Raw genomic sequence first — 18,735 nt, forward strand, 5'->3', positions numbered from 1 at the left:
CCAGATAAGACAATGAATCAAAATACCAACATGCAATTCCAACCTTAAATACCAATGACATTTACTATGAGTGCGATATCCCACATAACCATTAATTTAATAAATGAGGCTTTATTATTATATCCATTTATTATTTTTAGAACCTAATTCAATTATTGCCTTGTTCATACTTCTTTGCCCTTTTCTTCTTCGTATCGTATGCTGCACCGTCCCTTTTGATTTGTTTATATTACTATTAGCGGGTACTGAGCGGTTTCAACAAATCAAGCTCAATATCAAATTCAACACAACGAATATTGAATGCAACGGTTTTCCCCATCATCAAATCATCCAAGTCCTTCTGTTTTAGCAGTAGATAGTGCTATTACTAATAATAATAATAATAATACAGAGACGAGTAGCAATCATATTGAGATTACCAGAAGATTACCTCTGCCGTCCTGGGTATTGAGAAGACCTCCATGGAGACTCAAAAGAGATGATAAATACATGATGTTAACAGACGATCATACAACGCAGTATCAGTCGTATCTTTTTTATGATGAGGTAGAAATGTTAACATCAAGTATAGCAGAATACAACAGATTTGGAGTTCCAGAAACTCAAATTGAAGGTGGCAACAGCGAACAAAAAAGTAGTAATACAGCGTTCGGCTGTACAGAAAATAATACTAATAGTCTTCACATACAAACACAGCAACAGCGAAGGGAAGGCAGCCGCATAAGGACACATCGACGGTTGCCTGGCTCAGTAATAAACAGTAATAAACCTCCATCAACACAAGAAAAACAAATCATACCAAAATGTCCTCTATCAAATACTACCTCCTCTCCCCTAAAACGCTCGTATACATGCCAGATACCATCATTGGAAATTAATCATCGCTCTCAGCGTGGTACGAGCACCGCCGCCGCCACGGCTAGTTATGCCCGTATACAATATCTTACAAATAACAGTTGTCAAGGCTTTCCTGACAGAAGAACAAGTAGAAATTACCATCAGGATCCTTTGATTCAAGCAAGATTAAATGAATTACTACAGAATGAGAAGGTTCAGCAAATATCTAAGCTCATAAACGAAAAGAAATTAAAGTAATCGTAAACAAGTCTGATAAACAATACTTATCTTATGTTTACCGACTATTTTCTGTTAATAAAGCCGTCACTCAAGTAAATATATCTGGTCATCAAAAGGTTGCAAATAAATCACGCATGTTGTCAATATGGTCTGGATCCCCTCAATAGAACCATAACCATGTAGAAATAGGCAAGGAACTATATTCCTTTCATACATTGTTTGAAAGGCAGTTAAACTTAGTCGGGATTCATGCACTGGTATCTGTGGCGTATCAATGTGACAATTAATCTTGCTCTTTACCAAATTTCGAGCTCCTTACGGGAAAATATGCAAAACTGTCCGGTGCAATGATGTTCTCTCCTCTTGCTTTGGCATTGCAGCATCGTACTTTTTTCTTAATTAGTTGATCTATCAAAAAATACAGCAAGTAAATGGAGTATCAAAAAACCATAGTTAAGAAATACCCCAAGGTTCAAAGTCAAAAGAATACTGCAGAGGCGAAATATTGGAAACGATTCAAGGTGAATATTTCCAACAATAGAGAAATTAGCTCGAGGAATCTCGTCGTTGTTAAACAATTGATATCTCTTTAGTCGCCCATCGTCATAAAAGAATATGCTAGTGTCACTTCTATATACTTTTCACCAGTCTCACCCTACGATTTTGCAGTTACATCGTCTACACGTGTGCAGATTTATTCTTCTAAAACACATCAACCGAAAAAGACTATCTCTCGATTCAAAGATACAGCTTATTCAGGCAGTTTCCGTCAGGATGGCAAACTCATTGTTGCTGGTGATGCCACTGGTTTGGTTCAAATGTTTGATGGAGGTTCTCGAGCCATTTTGAGAACGTTTAGAGACCATAAAATGTAAGTTACCATGTTTTTTCTTTCTTTCTTTTATCCTCCTCTTATTGCTTCAAAAAGAAAGAGAATTGCTGAAAGAAACATCTTATTTGCGCCACTCACTCTATAGGCCTGTTCATGTTACAAAATTTTCCACCAACAAGTCGAATATTTTATCTGGCTCAGATGATCAAACAGTTCGAATTTGGGACATACCAACGGGGGAAAGCGTCAATGTATTTGAAGAGCATGATGATTATGTTAGAGCGGGTGTTGTCAGTTTGGATAACCCTAACTTATTTGTCAGTGGCTCTTATGACCAAACAGTAAAATTATGGGATATGAGACAACCTGACAGCGTGATGACAATGAACCATGGAGCGCCCGTAGAATCACTTCTAATATACCCTAATGGAGGGGCAATTGTCTCTTCTGGTGGGCCTACAGTCAAAGTGTGGGATTTATTGAGCGGTGGAAGATGTATGCATACACTGAATAACCACCAAAAGACAGTGACGAGCATGTGCTTCGATGGATCAGCCTCACGATTAGTAACAGGTTCTTTGGATCAGCATGTCAAAATCTTTAATGTCCAGGATTATAAAGTTGTTCATAGCGTTAAATATCCTGCACCTATTCTCAGTGTAGCATTGTCGCCAGATGATACCCACCTTGCCGCTGGTATGTCAAACTGTTTATTATCCATCCGTCAGCGTCAACTCAAGTCCTCCGAGAAAGCGATGAAAAAGAAGAATGAAGAATACCTTAAAGGAGGCACATACAAATACTTTATGCGTGGACAAGCCAATACAGCAGCTCAAGACGATTTTGTGGTGGAATCTGTAAGACGACAGAAATTGAAAAAGTATGACCATTTCATGAAGGCATTCCAGTATGCCAATGCATTGGACGAAGTCTTACGAGTGAGTGGACAAACACCTGTTGTTGTGGCTGCCGTTTTACAAGAATTGATCCATCGTGACGGTTTGAAGACAGCAATAACAGGTCGTGATGATGTGTCTTTAGAACCACTTATGCGCTTTTTGATCAAGCACATCCATCATCCAAGATTCACAAATCTGTTGGTTGACGTATCAGAAACAGTGATAGGTAATTCTTTCAATACATCGATTTTTCTTATTTCCCTTTCAAGGACTAACACTTGAAGTCTGTTTTTGAAATAGATTGCTATACACGTGTCTTTGGTCAATCTCCACTTATCGATGAGCTTTTATCTCGTCTATCATACAAAGTGAAACAGGAAATACAACTACAAAAAGACCTTATTGAAACAATGGCTGCATTGGATATGTTATTTGCCAAATCTGCTTCTGCAGTTGCAGCCAGTCATTAAAAGCTTAAACCATATATTCCGTCGAACCTCACATCACTAGACGTATCTGTACAAAAAGAGTTACGCATATTTGTTTTTTTTGAATTTGCATGTTGCTCTACATATAATCTCAAGCGTTTCCTTTATGATCCGTTTTATATTTCAAATTGTATAAAATTGAAAATGCCGATATAAATGTTTATTGAATTCAAGGAGATAAGACTGCTTTCATTTTATTCACAATGAAGGCAGCATCAGTTTGTCCAACTTGTTCGATCACTGTCTTTTCTACAGCTGACCAAAATTCGGGGCTTGAAAGTTTTCGGTCAGTCTCTGCGGAAATACTTGCTGATGAGGAGGTTATGTTGGTTCCTAAGCTAGCGACGGCAGCCGCATCGTCTGTAATAGTCTGGCTGCTTGTGGCCGCTGGTGCTGCCGTAAGCATGAGGTGAACGATAGCACCCTCACCGATAGAATGCTCTTCCAAGGTCTTTTGATCGGCTAGCACTTTGCCTTTCAATAACAAACGTTGACGATTGGCAGGAAAGGAACTTTGTTGCTGATATATACGTTTCTTCAACTGTCCAACAGTATCAGTGGCTGTTAAACCTGTAATTGTAAATTGCTTGAAAGGTTTGAGAACCTTGATAATGATTTCGAACTTGTTGGAATCTGTAGTGAGAGTAATGCTCTCAGCAGCAGTGGTAGGAGCAGGTGCTATGGAGAGAGAAAATGATTCATTTTGTGAGACAAATTTCTGAGCGAAGAGAAAAAATAGATAACGTCTTACTCTTTTCTCGCGCCTCAGGTGCAATAGGAGTACGCTAGAATTGAATGTTGGAATAGAAAAATATGTCATCATCAGTTACCAGTATCAGATTAATGTCCTCCGGAATGAGTTGAGTTTACCTTGATTCTTAAATGATCGGGCAATGTACGCGATAAATAATCTTCACCATAACGAACTGACTTAGAAGAAAGATTTTCCAAGTAATAGTTTATAAAGTCCAATTCTGATTGAGATGACTGCATAATCCTTCAAATGTTTGGAAAAAATAGGGAGAAATATGAGGTTTAAGAAAGAGGGATTTGCGGTCCACTTTCTCCAAATAAGTTGACTTTTCGTGTTCATTTTTCGGCGGGACGTTTTCGGATTTTGCTTTTCCAATGCTTAAACAGTGTGAGCAGTATTAATCCTCTAACGTAAAAAGGAGGATAACTGTAGGACTGTTAAAACTGAAAACCTTGAAGAGACGTCTCCTATTGATGTGGAGGGAGTAAATAAACTCTGACTCTTGAACTTTGTTTTCACGTTTAGGGGATGAAAGTATAAAACTTCCTTATTCCTTCGTAAAAAGGGTAATTATTGCAACGTAGTTCGACACTTGTATCGTTACGTCGTTCATGAATAGTTACACCGCTGAACTCTAGTATCTTCATTGTGGCAATTTCTTCAGGTTGATCTTCCCATTGTACCTAATCTATCTCCTAATCAAGCTGGATATGGTTTATTTACATCGATTAGGAAAGATCAGTTAGTTAGAAAAACTGTATAGGTACATCAGAACCATTGGTAGTAAGCCTGTCGCGGATAGTTGAGTTTATCTCCTTTTATATTTATGCCTGCAGTAAGTATAATATTGATCTACTTTACCTGTGGGTAATATAGCATTGATAAAGTTGGATTTTAAGGGTCATAACTTTATATAGATGTCTCAACACGTAGATAATATATTATTCTTACCTGTCCAAAGCATATAGCTCTTCGGTTTAATCGTGAGCTCAACTTATATCGTATTACAATAGCTATTTATATGTGCCGCAGTATATTGTCGCAACAACGTTGTCATTTTGGATTGACGTATCACGCTTCAAAAAGCAACACAATAAGGCTAGTATGAATCTATGCATATCAAAGGGAGGAAGTCTCCTTAGTACATTGTGAAAATAAGTAAGTTATATCTTACGCATCCTATCCTTTTTAAACCACAAGTTTGAAGGTCTGTATTACTATCTTGCTCCATCGATTTGCAATATAATAAGCGCATACAATTGCTCCAGAGCTTCATTTTCTTTCTTCTATTACTTTCTTATTAAACTTTTTCCAATAAGCTTATCTGTTTTTCTTTATTGCTGAATTTTTTATTATTGAGGACTAAAACTTTCAGTAACATGAATAGCAACAGCACAAATGCAGACTTGGTGATAGATTTGGATATAACAAATCCAGATCTTTTGGAAGCTACGTCCGAGTTAATTTCCTTGACATGTATTACATGTTTAGCCGTCGCTCTTGGAGCCAAAACCTATGGCGAGAAAATCAAATCTCTCAATTATGGTCGTATGTTGGTCATTGCTCTATATACATTATCCTGGGCGTTTGCTACAACATCAGTCATCATCGTTTCTACAAATAATAGTAAGATATACGCATTTCATGCTTTTGCTTACTTTAGCAAGCATCACTAACTGACTGCGGCCTCGTCTATTCTGTTTTGCTCAGATAATATTGTCTCTTGTACACTTGGCATGCTTGCCTGCGATTTCTTTTATGCCGGTAGTAAAATTGCAATTTACGCTTGGTAAGATTAAAGATACACAGAAAACGTATGTAAGCTGTCTGTGGCTATACTGAAATTAATTTCTTTTTTGCAGGCTTATTGAGCGTTGCTATCTGGTCACTGCTGTTAAAACTACTCGGCTAAAAACCCCATTATACAAATTTCACCTATTGCTACTGTGTCCATATGTTGTGATTTTCGTTCTCATGGTATACTTAAAAATGATCAAAGATATAAGTCTCAACAAAAACAAAATCGTTAACTGGTACTTGCACCTTCAAATTGACATAGTTGTGCTTCAGAAATATTTACCTTGAACCAGATGGCCAATGTACCATTGGTTTACAAGACATTGCAAGTATGCCCCTACTGGTAGGTTGTCAAAATTACATCGTTTAATCAATTGGAAAGCATATTAAAACACACTTTTTTTGATTATAGATTTACGACTTTGTAACTATCGCAGATTTAGATCTTAACGTTTACTTTTATCTGAACGAAAATTTACTGATCTTGAAATTACATAACTATAGATCTTCAATTTGTACCTTACTTGGCTCTTTGTTAGGCCTTTAACGACTGTTGGTAGAAATGCACGAAGTGACTGGAAAGTGTCAAGAGTATACAAGTTGGCTCGTAGAACGTTGGTTGCTTCCATTGTCTGTTTGTCTGTATCCTTTGTCAACGTATTATCTGTATACTTGAGTCATGGGCATCAACGTGGTCTGATCTGTTTAACTATGTGCACAGTAGATGTCACAGTATGTACATTTGATACTACAGGACAAGAAACTTTTAAGTGTGTTTTTAACATCAAACTTTGTGTACAATACTTAGGTCAATGTTATTACTGTTCATTGGGTCACTGCTAACAAGTCGTCTGGGTCAGGAAACAACCGAACCAAGACAAATGTCGATGAGCATCTGACGGCTGATATGACTTTTGATATTGATAACAAACAGAGTAAACCTGTTAAATTCGATGCACCTATGGTGGAGCCATATATGATGGATGATGACTCTTCAAGCACTGTATCAGCAGAAGTTTCCCATACTAGCAAAAAACCAATCAATAATTATTACAATTGAACAAATTTTTTAAGTATTTGACGAATTATCATTCCCTTTATCAGATTACATATTCATAATAGCCACGTCAATGTATATTGGCTTCGTTTTTCTTTAGTAACATTTGACATGATCACTAAGTAGCAGATATTCTTTCAACATTTAATTTATTATTTTTCAATTCTAATCCGTAACAAAATATCATAGTATATTTGTCTAAGTAGTCAATAAGTAAAATCCATTATCATCGATATTCAGTAAATTAAAAGTATTTTGCGGATTTTTTTTATTGAATAGTACTTTTATTAAATTGCATGTATGCTTAGGCTATGCTAGATTATGGTAACTTTACTTCATTAAGTCAATCTTCCCTATTTTCCTTTCGTTTTATTGTACAAGTTTTATCCTCAATAACATAGGTGTTCCTTATTCTATATGCTTAATATATACAGTTAATTATTTCAAAAGTCAACCATCTGATAGCCTACACATTCATTTGCGCGGGGAAGATCCTGTATCAGTTTTTTCACAGTCGGTAACGAAAAACCATAGTATTCTGGCCCAGACACTGTATTCTTGAACTCTTTCTTACGCAAAATGTTTGATCTTCTCAATACTTCAGACCAAGCAGCAGTAGGAGTAGGTTTCCGTATCACTATTTCAGGAGCATCTTCTGCCTCTAAACAGAACTATTTACATTGAACTTGTTAAAATACTAGCACATACATATTAATGACTGTTAACTTTTTGGCTTACAAGTGGTTTGTTGTTCTCGTCCTTGTCAATCGAACAGGTATACACTGTATATTCATCTTCGTGAACCATGCTTTTATAAGTTCTAAATATGAGCAAACAATTAGTTACTACAGCCAAGTTCTGAAAATAAACTATGGTAGTATATGCCTCCCTTATTACCTTTGTATGGCGTACCCCACAGGGAATATATAGTTTTGGTTAAAAAAGCCTTCTTCGGGTATAATCTCTCCTAGAGATAGCAACTTCAATCTGCCAAGCTCAATTGGCAGTATGTAATTACCACTTTCGTCTTTCGGAACATCAACTGGTTTCATTGGCCGTTGTCGTCTTGATTGAGGTAATCGTCGACGCTTCGCAGGCGGTTCAATATGCGTTTCTGCCTCAACCAGTTCCTCTTTCTTCGTCACTTCAAAGTCGTCGTCAGATTCCATGTCTGTGTCTATATCCCCTTCTGACCACTGACTGTCGTTGTCGTCAAAATCTGCCTCATTCTCCGAGCTCACCTTCACAATCTCATCCAACAGCTTGCTTTTGGAATAGAAAAATAGCGGATATTAATGGCTTTTCACTCCTGCAAATACCATTGAATTGAATTGTACCTTCGTTGTTTTTTTAGTTTAGCTACAGTAAGCAAGGCTTTTCTCAGTTGGTCTGTGAGCTCTGTGTTTTTCTACATAGAGCGATCGTTAACAGTTGAGCGTACTGAATTACTCTTTTCATAAAGATCTGTATACCTCTAGTACGTTTCCGAGAGCAGATTCCCAATTTTCTGCAGGCGTCTCAAAGGAATCGTCAGTATACGTCTTTGCTTTGTCACGATCTGTCAAGTGATCTGTCATGGATCGGAATTTTGATTAAATACAGAATGATGAAGAAAGAGAAATAATAAAATAATGATAATTCGTTCTTACAAAATAAATATCGGTCATTTTTAGCAAAATAACGGGAACTCGGTCCCTTTACTTGCCATCCATTCCCTCAACAGTTTCTAAAAATTGATGGAATGATTCTAGGCCGAATCTGCAAAAGACATATTTCTGGCAGCAGAAATGATTTGGCTACTTTCCTAAGTCAGGTTGATAAGGATGTAACTTCAACTACGTATCGCGGTACCTTATTTGAACTGCAAACCTTAGAATCACTTAAATTGTCAACTGGAATGCAACTTGAACATGTCGGCGGTAAAGGTGATGGAGGGATAGATCTTCGAGGTCGATGGTTCAATAACTTGAATATAATCATCCAATGTAAAAATACTAAGCAAGGGTGCACACCAGATCATCTAAGAGAATTAATGGGCACCGTAGCATCAGCTTCGCCAAGAAAGAACAAGGTAGTGGGGATACTGTCTACTATTAGTCATCGACACTTCACTGCAGATGTTTTAAAGCACTTCAACATGAGCCCTGTTCCTCTAGGGTTAGCAAAAATTGAAAATACAACGCTGAAATCGCTTATGTTCAATAAGAAAGCCCAAGTTTTGCTGAAAGGAATCAGCATATCTACTCAGTACGACTCTCTCGGAAATGAGAGTGTTTGTGTCGAAATACCCCCAAATATGAAGCAATAGATCTGTATTATCAGGCAGATTTTCCGTTGGTTTTCTGAAGAATGTCATTGAGACGCTAACGCAAGCCAAACAAACTCTTCTTTCGAATATTCCCACTGTCAACTTACATGAAATCATCGTTTACGAAGAACCTTACATCATCTTATCTGATCAAATAAATCGAGTATCAAAGCGTCGTATGTACGGCAATGGTACCTTCTTAAATGTGATTTTATACAATTCAAATAGAACTATATGTATTATTGCTCCGCTCTTCCATATCTTTCCTTCTCAAAGCGATGAAGAAGGTGTTTTGGTAAGCAAGCGTCTGCTTACTTTCAATGGTTAGCAAATAATGAAACACTGGCATGCTGCGGGTACATTGTATACCTTCCTTGTGTTTAGAAGCAATGTCCCTTATTTGGATGAATGGGAATAGAGCACAATTTAACAGGCTACGAGTACGCCTGAAAAGCAAGCATGAAAAAGTTTCAATGGAAATTCTTATCATTGGTAAAAAATTTAATGCACCATGTCAGAATGACGATGGTTTTTTTTTTTTTTTTTGTTTAACAATCCACATATAAAACCATCAATTATGCGGTCGGTTTAGATCACCAATTTTTCAATTCTCCAACCATCATGAATCAAGAACGTGCTACTACAGGTCAACATCCTACAACTGTTCATGAAATCAGCAGTAATGTTGGTAATATACAAACATCGAATACTGGTATTGGAAGGAATGCATATAATGATTCAGCAAAACAATCAAGTTATGGACAACAAGAAGCTGTTACTGGAAGCCACCCTACAACTGTAGATGATATCGATCACCAAAACAATGTTACTCATAACCATAATGGACAAGGCACTGGCTTCTTGGACCCGGGAAATATTAGATCACCAGAGTCTTCTACTCGCTCAGATTATGGCTCTTCTTCCGATGATCGTTCTAGTGTATCTCAGAGCCAGCGCCCTGTGGCTGATCGTGACGCATTCATAACACCCGATCATACGAAGGATCACTGGCAATTCAATATGACACCTGCTGAAAGAGCTAAGCATTTAGCTGCCGAAATGAAAAGCAGTGAAGGAGAGCGCAGAAGAAGTTCGGTTGAGAAATTACTCAGGATTGGCGGAAAGAAAGACATCAAGCTCGAATAAGAACTCCAACCTTGCATTTGACAAATAACATCTACTTCTACTTTTTTATTACTCTTAATCTAATATTTTTTACAATAATAAATATTACAGTTTTACTTTTTTTGCTCTAAAAACTTTTGAATAACAAAAAATATTGTTGACAATACGCCCAAGTAGACTCAATTCAATAGCTGAAAGTTTTAAATGGTTCCAAATCCAAGGCAAAACAATAAATCTGTTAACATTTTGCAATATTACACTTTCTCTGGGGAAAAATTACATATCAGAATAAATTGCATTGATATTCAGTTGTTGAATCTGTATATTTCAATAACCGACTTTGCTCAATTTATCCAACCTCGTCAGTAGCGAAACTAAAGGAGTTGTTGAAATTCTGCTCTTCAATGAACAGACTAGATCTACCCGAGTATGCAGAAGATGCAGCTGTATTGAGATTCTATCACCTCGACTCTCTTGAACCGGATGTTTGGGTTGATGACGAGGAAACTCCCGATAACTCGTTAGAACGAGAAAGTGAAGCAACGAGACAATTTCAACATCCCGAGCAGGATGAATCCGCCAGTAAACAAATTCATTCCTTCGAAAACGACCTAGACTTTCAAGCCATTGATGATAGTGATCCGCTCGGTATCTATCCTTCTATATTTCCTGAGTACTGATCAAAAAAGAGTCCTGTACCTTTGTTATTGAAAACTGTACTGAATCTTTCTACTATCAACTTAAGGGATATGTCACGAAATACTAATATCTCAAAATTGAAAGAAAGTAAGACCCACGAAGAAAGTAATGGGATGTAACCGTCTATATTAGAAAAACTGAACATTTCGTATTATCCTTCTATTAGAGACTATATTCATGATAACGAATAAGCAATTCCAGCCTCGGCAATTCCTCTTACAGGTGCATAAGAATACATCCTACAACGATTTAGTTACTGGTGAAGACAAATTGAGAAAAGGTGTCGATCAAAGGGCGGAAGCTTTAAAAGATCTTGTCCATCAAAATTTTGATCGTTTTGTTAGTGCTAAGAACACTATTGATCATGTGTATGAAGAGATGAAGTCAAAACAATTAAATCAAACTCAAGATTACGGGACAATTGGCATCAAAAAAGCTTTAGATGGTAGGTTAAGTGTTCCTATCGTAGTAAAACAGCCTTAATGTTCATTTTTACAACTTTTGAAACGTTACTACAGCTGCTAATGGCCGAGCTGAGCAAATATATGGTCCTGTCGTTGAAAGACGACAACGAGTCGAGAAAGTCAGAAGTACCTTATACATTCTCCAAAGATACCGTTTTTTGTTCAATTTACCAAGCAGTCTGCTTGAATCAATCAAACAGGTACTGTTAGTTAATACTGGAAAATAGTATTGTCATTAATAAGCTAATTTCCCTTTGCTTTCAATTGTAGAATAAATATGAGGCAGCTATTCGGGATTACAAGAAAGGCAAATATCTTTATCAAGTATTGAAAGGCGAATCAGATGTATCCGATAGACCTGCAGGAGCAGTCGAGCTTGAAAAAGCAACTGACATTACAGACCTGCATCGAAAGGTTTTTGACAAGGTTTGGGCAGAGGTAACCAAAATTGTTACTGAGCTTCAGAATATTCTGATGAGAAGGCTGGCTGATCCATGGAGAAGTATGGACGATCAGGAAAAAACTATAAAGTATGTACTGTATATTCTATTTCAAACAACAATCTATTAATCACTTCAATCACAGTTTTCTATTTGATCTGGATACAGCGGAAGATCCTGCCTGGTTCTATTTAGTTAGTCAATATCAATGGATTATGAACCTCATGAAAGAGACATTTGATGCTAGTGTCAAAAAAATCAATAAGCTGAAAGTTGAAATCGGTGAGACGGACGAGTCCGATATCAAAAGAAGTATATCACTTAAGGAAGCAATTGAGCAAATGAAATTGTGGCCCACACAGATAAATGTAGAATTGACCAGCGATTTTCGAATATGGCAGGCGATATCTGAATTATTGAAATCTCAATCCTCGCTGCTTTTGCGCTGTTTACCTGACTTTTGGAGATTGTCAACTGCATTTATCGAAGGGAAATTCACAAATAGAACGAACAACCGATCACGAAATGCTACACATAACTCTACAGCAAGTACACCTACATCTCGAAGGAAACGGCAAGGCATGGATATGGCAAAGGTTGAACAATGTCAGCGTATGACGCGCGATATTGTTAATAGATATGCTGCTCTAATATCAGATTATTTTTCATTGAACGAGAAACAGTTACAGAAGAAGAAAAACATGGATGGGTCAGATAAATACATCATGCCGCCATTTTTGCCTGTCAATGCAAATTCGATACACACTGCTGAATTTTTGACAAACATTGTGAACGAACTAGCGAGCTGTGTAAATGACATCAATACTATCAATCTAGCAGTTGACGCTTTTTCTGGCCTTACTACCCTTTTAACGAAAGCTCAATCGAAATTCATTGACGTTGTTTGTAAATGCTGGGAAAGAGATGCAAAAACTTTTTATTTATTGGAAGAATGGGTGATAGACCAGCAAAACGAACAAGTAACAACACTATTAAAGCGATATTACGATTTTCATAAATTCTGCGCAAGATCAGCGTACAAAATTGCTACACTGACAGCTTTGTCCTCTGAGGACAACGATGTACAAGGTCAAATAATTTTACCAGCACATATTGAAACAGTTAGAGGCTCGTTTTTAGAATCAACCTATACCTTTTTGGATGGATTAGTGCAGTTGGCTTTCACAGATTACAAGCCCCTAAACGTGAAAGAGGAGTTATCATTGGCGAAGAAAAGAGAAAAGATAAACGTTCATTCGATGGTAACTACCTTCAACCTGTAAGCTGTACTCGCTGCGTGTATTCATTGTTTCTATTTAGGATGTACGTATTCTGTTGACTGTGAGCAATTTGAATTATATGCGGCTATATGTTATGAGAAAGCTGAGCGAATTATTTGAGGAGGCATACCACGTTAAAATGGACGAGGACCTTCATGTAAGTGAACATGTGTTGACATGAATACTAGATCTGATGCACTAAGGTTCTAATACTTTACAGACGTTAATCGATGTTGTTGACCAATTGGATGAAATCCTGTTTGGAGATTTTATCAAACGTAAATCACAGCTAATTCGGGATATAATAACGCAAGGGATCCTTCACAGTGGCATCGATTGGGCCAGTATCCCAAAACCGCAAGAAGTCCATCCCTTTGTTTACGAGGCATTGATGACGCTCGTTATGGTTCATTCACAAATTAATAGTGTGGCCTCACAGTTAGTGCCCAGAGCACTATCAAGGTTACTAGAGTCATTGGCCAAGGATTGCTTACATAGCTTTAGACAAGTCGAAAGGTTTGGCATGGGGGGTATGCTGCAAGCAACTTTAGAAATTGAATTTATGCATCAAACACTTTCACAATATGTAACACCCACAGCTTCAGATACCCTACAATCTATTTATCAAACCATCGAACAAGCCTATATACCTACCGCTGAGCAATCGGGCAATCTTCGATCTGAATTAGGCCATGTCAAAGAACTTCTTGTTCTGAGCCGGAGAAGCACTGTTGTTCAATTCTTGTGCTTTAAAAAAAATGTTAAAGATCGAAAAAAGGCAGCTACAGCCAAATAAATGCTTTGATTGCAGTTATTCATACTGTGTATTAAATTTAACACAATGAACTTAATCGGAAATATAACTTTTTGAATCTCATCAATAGCCAGTTTTTTGTGGAGTAGCCCCCGTGCTGTCGTGGGTCTCTCTTACTGAACCTGCCAAATAACGAATAAGAAAAACGGAAATAAAGATGATAAAGATCAACCATTATTACAGCTTTTTCCTCCTCTGTACTGGCATGGCCCTTGGAAGTACAGCTGTAAACAGGGTGAGCCCATGAATACGAATAAGTAATTGAGCAAAACAGAAATTAAGATGAACATTTCTTCATTCTCCCTTCTCCCATGTGTGCAAAAGTTTTTGAAGCCTGACATGGTATGACTTGTTGTTCGTTGACTTTTTCTGCGTAGGGGGAGCTAACCGCAATATGTTGTGTATAGACGATCCCGAAAGTTAAGCTGTCAAAAAAGGAACCAACTGAACAAGTAGCACCCTCGCCTTGAGAAACGATGTTAGGAGCAACTGTTCTTCATCTAAACCGCTTAGGAGCAGCCCAGAACGGTCCAATTTAGAACTCCGCGGATATACCAAGTTTATTATGTCGACTACCGCATCCAAACAAATGCAATAAAGCCTCTTAGTTGTTTATAAGTACTACCTGACCCATGTTCAATAAAATTTTAATTGGAAAAAATTGTCTAATGGATTGAATAATAACAGAGGCTGAAGTCATAGTTCTTGAGATTACTAAGTCTAGGAATAGAAGGAGAAAAAAAAAAACCCCCAAAGAAAACAAAATTGCGCTGCTTCTATAAGGTACGAGAATTGATTATATGGAATTACGGTTAGAATATTTGCTATAATATGAAATAAGTATAAGGTAAGTGTATATTTTCAATATTGATTATGATGTTTGTGCTTATTTATGATGAAGCACGTTCTAAGGATTTATATCGGTTGGCCTGCCATGGTTATGATGATGGTTATTAAAAGAAGAAGATCGGTTGACCCATGAGCCCATCTTATCTGTCATCATTTTGGAAACGCTTCCTCTTCTTCCGCTAGCATATTGATGCCGAGGCGGTACAGAAGAGGTTAAGGAAGCTGACCTTGTTACTGTTGTGGTAGTTGGTAAATTAGGTAGCTCTTTTGTCAAGAGCGCTGAAGGATTTGCTTGCCGCGGATGCTCTTCGTATCTAGCCATTCGATTAGCAATAGGTGTTGCAAATGCTGATGCTGTACTGTTCGTATGGCTATTGCTAACATTTGTCCGAGTCATGTTAGAAGTATTATTGTTCACAGTACTATTGGCAGCATTATAATAACCGGCTTTATGAAGAGTACTAATGTCGATTGTATGGGCTGTTTGTCGAGATGTAATAGTAGCTATGGACATTCCTGGAGGTAGTTGTTGTGATTTCCTACTGATAGTACTGTGTATATTTCCTACGTTATTTTGATTGATAATCCTTGAATGACGGACCATTGCATAGTTGTAATCTTTTGGTGGCACTGGGGGCGGTGAAGTGTCATTGTCTGCAGCTTTTCTTTCATTACTCTGTAAAGCAGCTTGTTTTGATGCTGCTTGATTGATAGCTTCTGCTTCACTTTCATGCGTGCTCTGGTCACTTATCGTATTCGATGTGCTTAAATTACTCGCCTTTTTGTGCAGAGATTTGGTTGAGCTTTTTTTTAGAAATACTTGTGATAATTTACGGAATAGAGATTTGCTTCCACTTGGTGTTGTACCAGTTGTTCCTGACAATCGTTTTTGATTTTGCTGTTGATGATATTGCTGAGTTTCATAATGTTGATACTGTTGTTGTTCGTTGTTCAGGTTTTGAGAATTATGGCGATTGTATTTGTCTTCGGTAGAATGTGTTGGAGTAGGCAATCGTGTAGCAGGAGTTGTATTTGCTGTATAAATAGGATCAACCTCTGCATGTTTGCGATCTTCATTTGAATGAGGAGGGGAAGGCGGAGCAGACATATGACTATTTGTATGCTCATGAGTACTGAGACGATGCTGCGATAAAGAAGAGCGTAACCAGCGCTGGATTCTATTTAAATAACTAGTTGAACTGATAGACGCTGAGTGAAGTCCACTGAGACCTTCATCAGCATGTCTAGTTGTTTTGACAGGTGTCTGACTAAGGGGGATGTCTGTCAATAGACGTGCACCAGCTGCACCTAAATCGACCAGTGATGTTTGGCTACTAAGTGCTGAAGATGCGGCGCCTAAAGAATCAATGGATGCTTTTCGTGATAGCGATGATCTCATTGACAAACGGTGTTGGTGTGCTTCGATTTCTATCGCCATTAATTTTTCGGAAGCTAAATAGTATAATGACAAAAAGGGATGATAGGCTGCTGGAACTGATTGAGGATCATCGTACACAATGCCAAAATTAACCTCGTTATTGGAGAGCGGAGGTGTCAGTGATTTCCTAGCATGGCAGTCTGCTATGTGTTTCATTGCATCGTGATAAACGGGAGATTGAATGATAAGAGTAAGTCTTCGTTCAATCTCTTCTGGCGTTCCTAGATTAAAGCCCTGTGACATTCGTTCAATGACCTTTGTGTTGAGTGGCAAACTGAGTGGTTTTCTAATTGGCATATGGTTGTTGATAGGGGCTGCATCTTTAGTCAGCCAAGGGTGATGAATAATATCTGCCATTATGATACGCTTTGCTGGATCAGTAATAAAGATACGAGATAAGAGGTCTTTACATTCTTCAGTTAAATGTGCTGGGTAATCGACATGTCCTCGTTTGATTTTTTCATGTAACCCTGGCATAGATTTATCGTCAAACGGAACAGAACCTGTTGCCATAACATAAATAACCACGCCCAAGCTCCAAATGTCAACTTCCGGACCACTGTATGGTGTTGCTTTTAGAAGTTCAGGAGCAGCAAAGTATAAGGAACCGCAATAAGTGGTTAATAGCCGCTCAGGACAAAACAAATTCGATAGGCCGAAATCAATGATTTTGATATGCCTTCCACTTCTGTCTATCATAATATTCTCTATCTTCAAGTCTCTATGTACTATTGAATTTCTATGTAAATAATCCAAAGCGCTGACAATTTGACGAGTGAATGACTTTGTTCTTCTATCTGACAAACGTTGTCGCTTAACAATATAGTGAAGTAGCTGTGTGCCGTTTACAAAGTCCATCAGAATGTAAAAATAAGGTCCTTGGGCAATCAAATCCTTCATGCCTACGATATTAGGGTGTTTCAATAACATCATGATATGTGCTTCTCGAATTGTTCGTATTTCGCGATTTTCTTCTCGAGCCTTCTCTTTTGCTATTTGTTGGATAGACTTGCCGTTGGCATAAGCTGGCTGGTTCAATATTTGTAGATTGGCTCTAGGAACAATTTTAACGGCAATCTAACAATGTATGAAAAAAGCGCATGGATGAATATTTAAAGATGTCCTAATTCGACCTGTCAAAAAATATAACTCACTTTTTCCCCTGTGATGTTATGCACTGCTAACTTGACTTTTCCCATGCTTCCTTTGCCAATACTTTGCTGCATAGTGTAATTTCCTATCGTCTTCACTATAGGCTTTGGCACGTCTCTGTAAGAACGTGCTGAGCTAGCTCGACTTATCGTTGTGCTGGGATTGGCATGCATTTCATGCGGCTGCGGCTGTGGCTGTGGCAAATAATCTGTCATATTCTCAATCAATTGAGTTGAATGTCAAATATTTGAAGTCAATTCAAGTATGGTGAGCTATGAAACAGTATAGAGAGAAGGAAAGAAAGGAAACAATAGTACAGAAGTATAAATCAGGAGTTTTCATAATTGATTTTCTGAATGAATCTTTCTTTTGCTCAATTGAGGCAAATGAACGCGTGACAAATTATGTGTGGTTCACTCAATTCCATTTTAGTTAGCTGCTGCGATTGAAAAGAGGAAAAAAAAGGAAACGAACAGGGAAAAAATGTTAGTAACCTCTTCCTTTTTTTTAGTAACTCTGTTCATGAGGCTTACCTTGGTAGGCTTCGTGTAAGTCGTATCCGTTTTTAAGCAATGGCTAACTATGGTGGCGTTCAGAAGCATTATGATGTTTGAGATTTGGATTTGCCGAGTGGCGTAGTTTTTAAAGATCGATTAGGATATTACAAAATGTGTACTTTATTAATGTTCTCTTAAGGCAATCATACAACAAAGCTATTGTTATTGATAGAGCATGTCTAATTTACCTCATAATTAAAGATTCGTTACACGCCAATCTCCGACCTTTAAAAATAGATACAGGCAGCAAGTGAAGAGATAAAGGAGCGCAGAGTGCACTTTTCTCGTAAGATTCTAGATTCCTGTTTATCGTTGTACTAATATATGCATAGTAAACGGAGCAACCATTTTGCGGACTAAGGCCTCTTATTGAAACAGTGCAACGTAGATTATGTATTGGGCATATCGTTCGCAAGTGCGCGGCATGAAACTGTCAAGAGGCAAAATGGAATAAGAAAAGCAACTCGATGAATGACTGCTCTAAAAACGGATTGCGTATAAACAACTCGTTGTCAATTTGATAAATTCCCGCTTCAAAGCGCGCTGTTTTTCCAGATCAAGAAAACGTATGTAAATATTAGCAAGCAAAATAAACTCAAAATAGTTCTTTTATTCTTGAAAGGGAATGAAAACATTGAAACCTTATATGATGTATCCCGTTGTCTTATTGCGCTGACAATAGTCGATGTGATGAAAGCCTATAGA

At 37.7% G+C, this 18,735-nt stretch overlaps 9 protein-coding genes across 9 annotated transcripts; 6 read left to right on the forward strand and 3 right to left on the reverse strand.

Moving 5' to 3' along the window:
* The first annotated feature begins 142 nt into the window (after positions 1-142).
* Positions 143-1,400, forward strand: BDF20DRAFT_890630 (uncharacterized protein). Its single transcript, XM_053082205.1, has 2 exons — positions 143-1,091; positions 1,159-1,400. The coding sequence occupies exons 1-2, from the start codon at positions 301-303 to the stop codon at positions 1,202-1,204; spliced, it is 837 nt and encodes a 278-aa protein (XP_052933008.1). The 5' UTR covers positions 143-300; the 3' UTR covers positions 1,205-1,400.
* Positions 1,401-1,508: 108 nt separating this feature from the next.
* BDF20DRAFT_916148 (WD40-repeat-containing domain protein) lies at positions 1,509-3,278 on the forward strand (the record flags this gene model as incomplete). Its single annotated transcript, XM_053084415.1, has 4 exons — positions 1,509-1,598; positions 1,671-1,948; positions 2,055-3,034; positions 3,109-3,278. 4 exons carry the CDS (start codon positions 1,509-1,511, stop codon positions 3,276-3,278), a joined length of 1,518 nt encoding a protein of 505 aa, XP_052933009.1.
* Positions 3,279-3,465: 187 nt separating this feature from the next.
* BDF20DRAFT_825938 (ubiquitin-related domain-containing protein) lies at positions 3,466-4,289 on the reverse strand (the record flags this gene model as incomplete). The annotated part of the gene is made up of 2 exons (XM_053078019.1): positions 3,466-4,014; positions 4,167-4,289. 2 exons carry the CDS (start codon positions 4,287-4,289, stop codon positions 3,466-3,468), a joined length of 672 nt encoding a protein of 223 aa, XP_052933010.1.
* A 1,140-nt stretch (positions 4,290-5,429) lies between these two features.
* BDF20DRAFT_916150 (uncharacterized protein) lies at positions 5,430-6,907 on the forward strand (the record flags this gene model as incomplete). Its single annotated transcript, XM_053084416.1, has 7 exons — positions 5,430-5,676; positions 5,761-5,839; positions 5,913-6,027; positions 6,110-6,190; positions 6,260-6,271; positions 6,352-6,579; positions 6,656-6,907. The coding sequence occupies 7 exons, from the start codon at positions 5,430-5,432 to the stop codon at positions 6,905-6,907; spliced, it is 1,014 nt and encodes a 337-aa protein (XP_052933011.1).
* Positions 6,908-7,347: 440 nt separating this feature from the next.
* On the reverse strand, positions 7,348-7,956 carry BDF20DRAFT_825862 (F/Y rich C-terminus-domain-containing protein; the record flags this gene model as incomplete). The annotated part of the gene is made up of 3 exons (XM_053078008.1): positions 7,348-7,575; positions 7,643-7,724; positions 7,802-7,956. The coding sequence occupies 3 exons, from the start codon at positions 7,954-7,956 to the stop codon at positions 7,348-7,350; spliced, it is 465 nt and encodes a 154-aa protein (XP_052933012.1).
* Positions 7,957-8,936: 980 nt separating this feature from the next.
* BDF20DRAFT_826402 (uncharacterized protein) lies at positions 8,937-9,212 on the forward strand (the record flags this gene model as incomplete). The annotated part of the gene is made up of 1 exon (XM_053078070.1): positions 8,937-9,212. The coding sequence occupies one exon, from the start codon at positions 8,937-8,939 to the stop codon at positions 9,210-9,212; it is 276 nt and encodes a 91-aa protein (XP_052933013.1).
* A 621-nt stretch (positions 9,213-9,833) lies between these two features.
* BDF20DRAFT_916153 (uncharacterized protein) lies at positions 9,834-10,358 on the forward strand (the record flags this gene model as incomplete). Its single annotated transcript, XM_053084417.1, has 1 exon — positions 9,834-10,358. One exon carries the CDS (start codon positions 9,834-9,836, stop codon positions 10,356-10,358), a length of 525 nt encoding a protein of 174 aa, XP_052933014.1.
* Positions 10,359-10,741: 383 nt separating this feature from the next.
* On the forward strand, positions 10,742-14,016 carry BDF20DRAFT_838704 (exocyst complex component Sec5-domain-containing protein; the record flags this gene model as incomplete). The annotated part of the gene is made up of 8 exons (XM_053079197.1): positions 10,742-11,010; positions 11,083-11,123; positions 11,203-11,481; positions 11,555-11,700; positions 11,771-12,030; positions 12,086-13,202; positions 13,261-13,377; positions 13,441-14,016. 8 exons carry the CDS (start codon positions 10,742-10,744, stop codon positions 14,014-14,016), a joined length of 2,805 nt encoding a protein of 934 aa, XP_052933015.1.
* A 642-nt stretch (positions 14,017-14,658) lies between these two features.
* Positions 14,659-17,836, reverse strand: BDF20DRAFT_119191 (kinase-like domain-containing protein). The gene is made up of 2 exons (XM_053074727.1): positions 17,476-17,836; positions 14,659-17,398 (listed from the first exon to the last, which is right to left on the reverse strand). The coding sequence occupies exons 1-2, from the start codon at positions 17,686-17,688 to the stop codon at positions 14,942-14,944; spliced, it is 2,670 nt and encodes an 889-aa protein (XP_052933016.1). The 5' UTR covers positions 17,689-17,836; the 3' UTR covers positions 14,659-14,941.
* Positions 17,837-18,735: the final 899 nt, after the last annotated feature.

Source organism: Mycotypha africana (genome assembly GCF_025528875.1).
Source record: "Mycotypha africana strain NRRL 2978 chromosome Unknown BDF20scaffold_10, whole genome shotgun sequence".
Taxonomy (NCBI): domain Eukaryota; kingdom Fungi; phylum Mucoromycota; class Mucoromycetes; order Mucorales; family Mycotyphaceae; genus Mycotypha; species Mycotypha africana.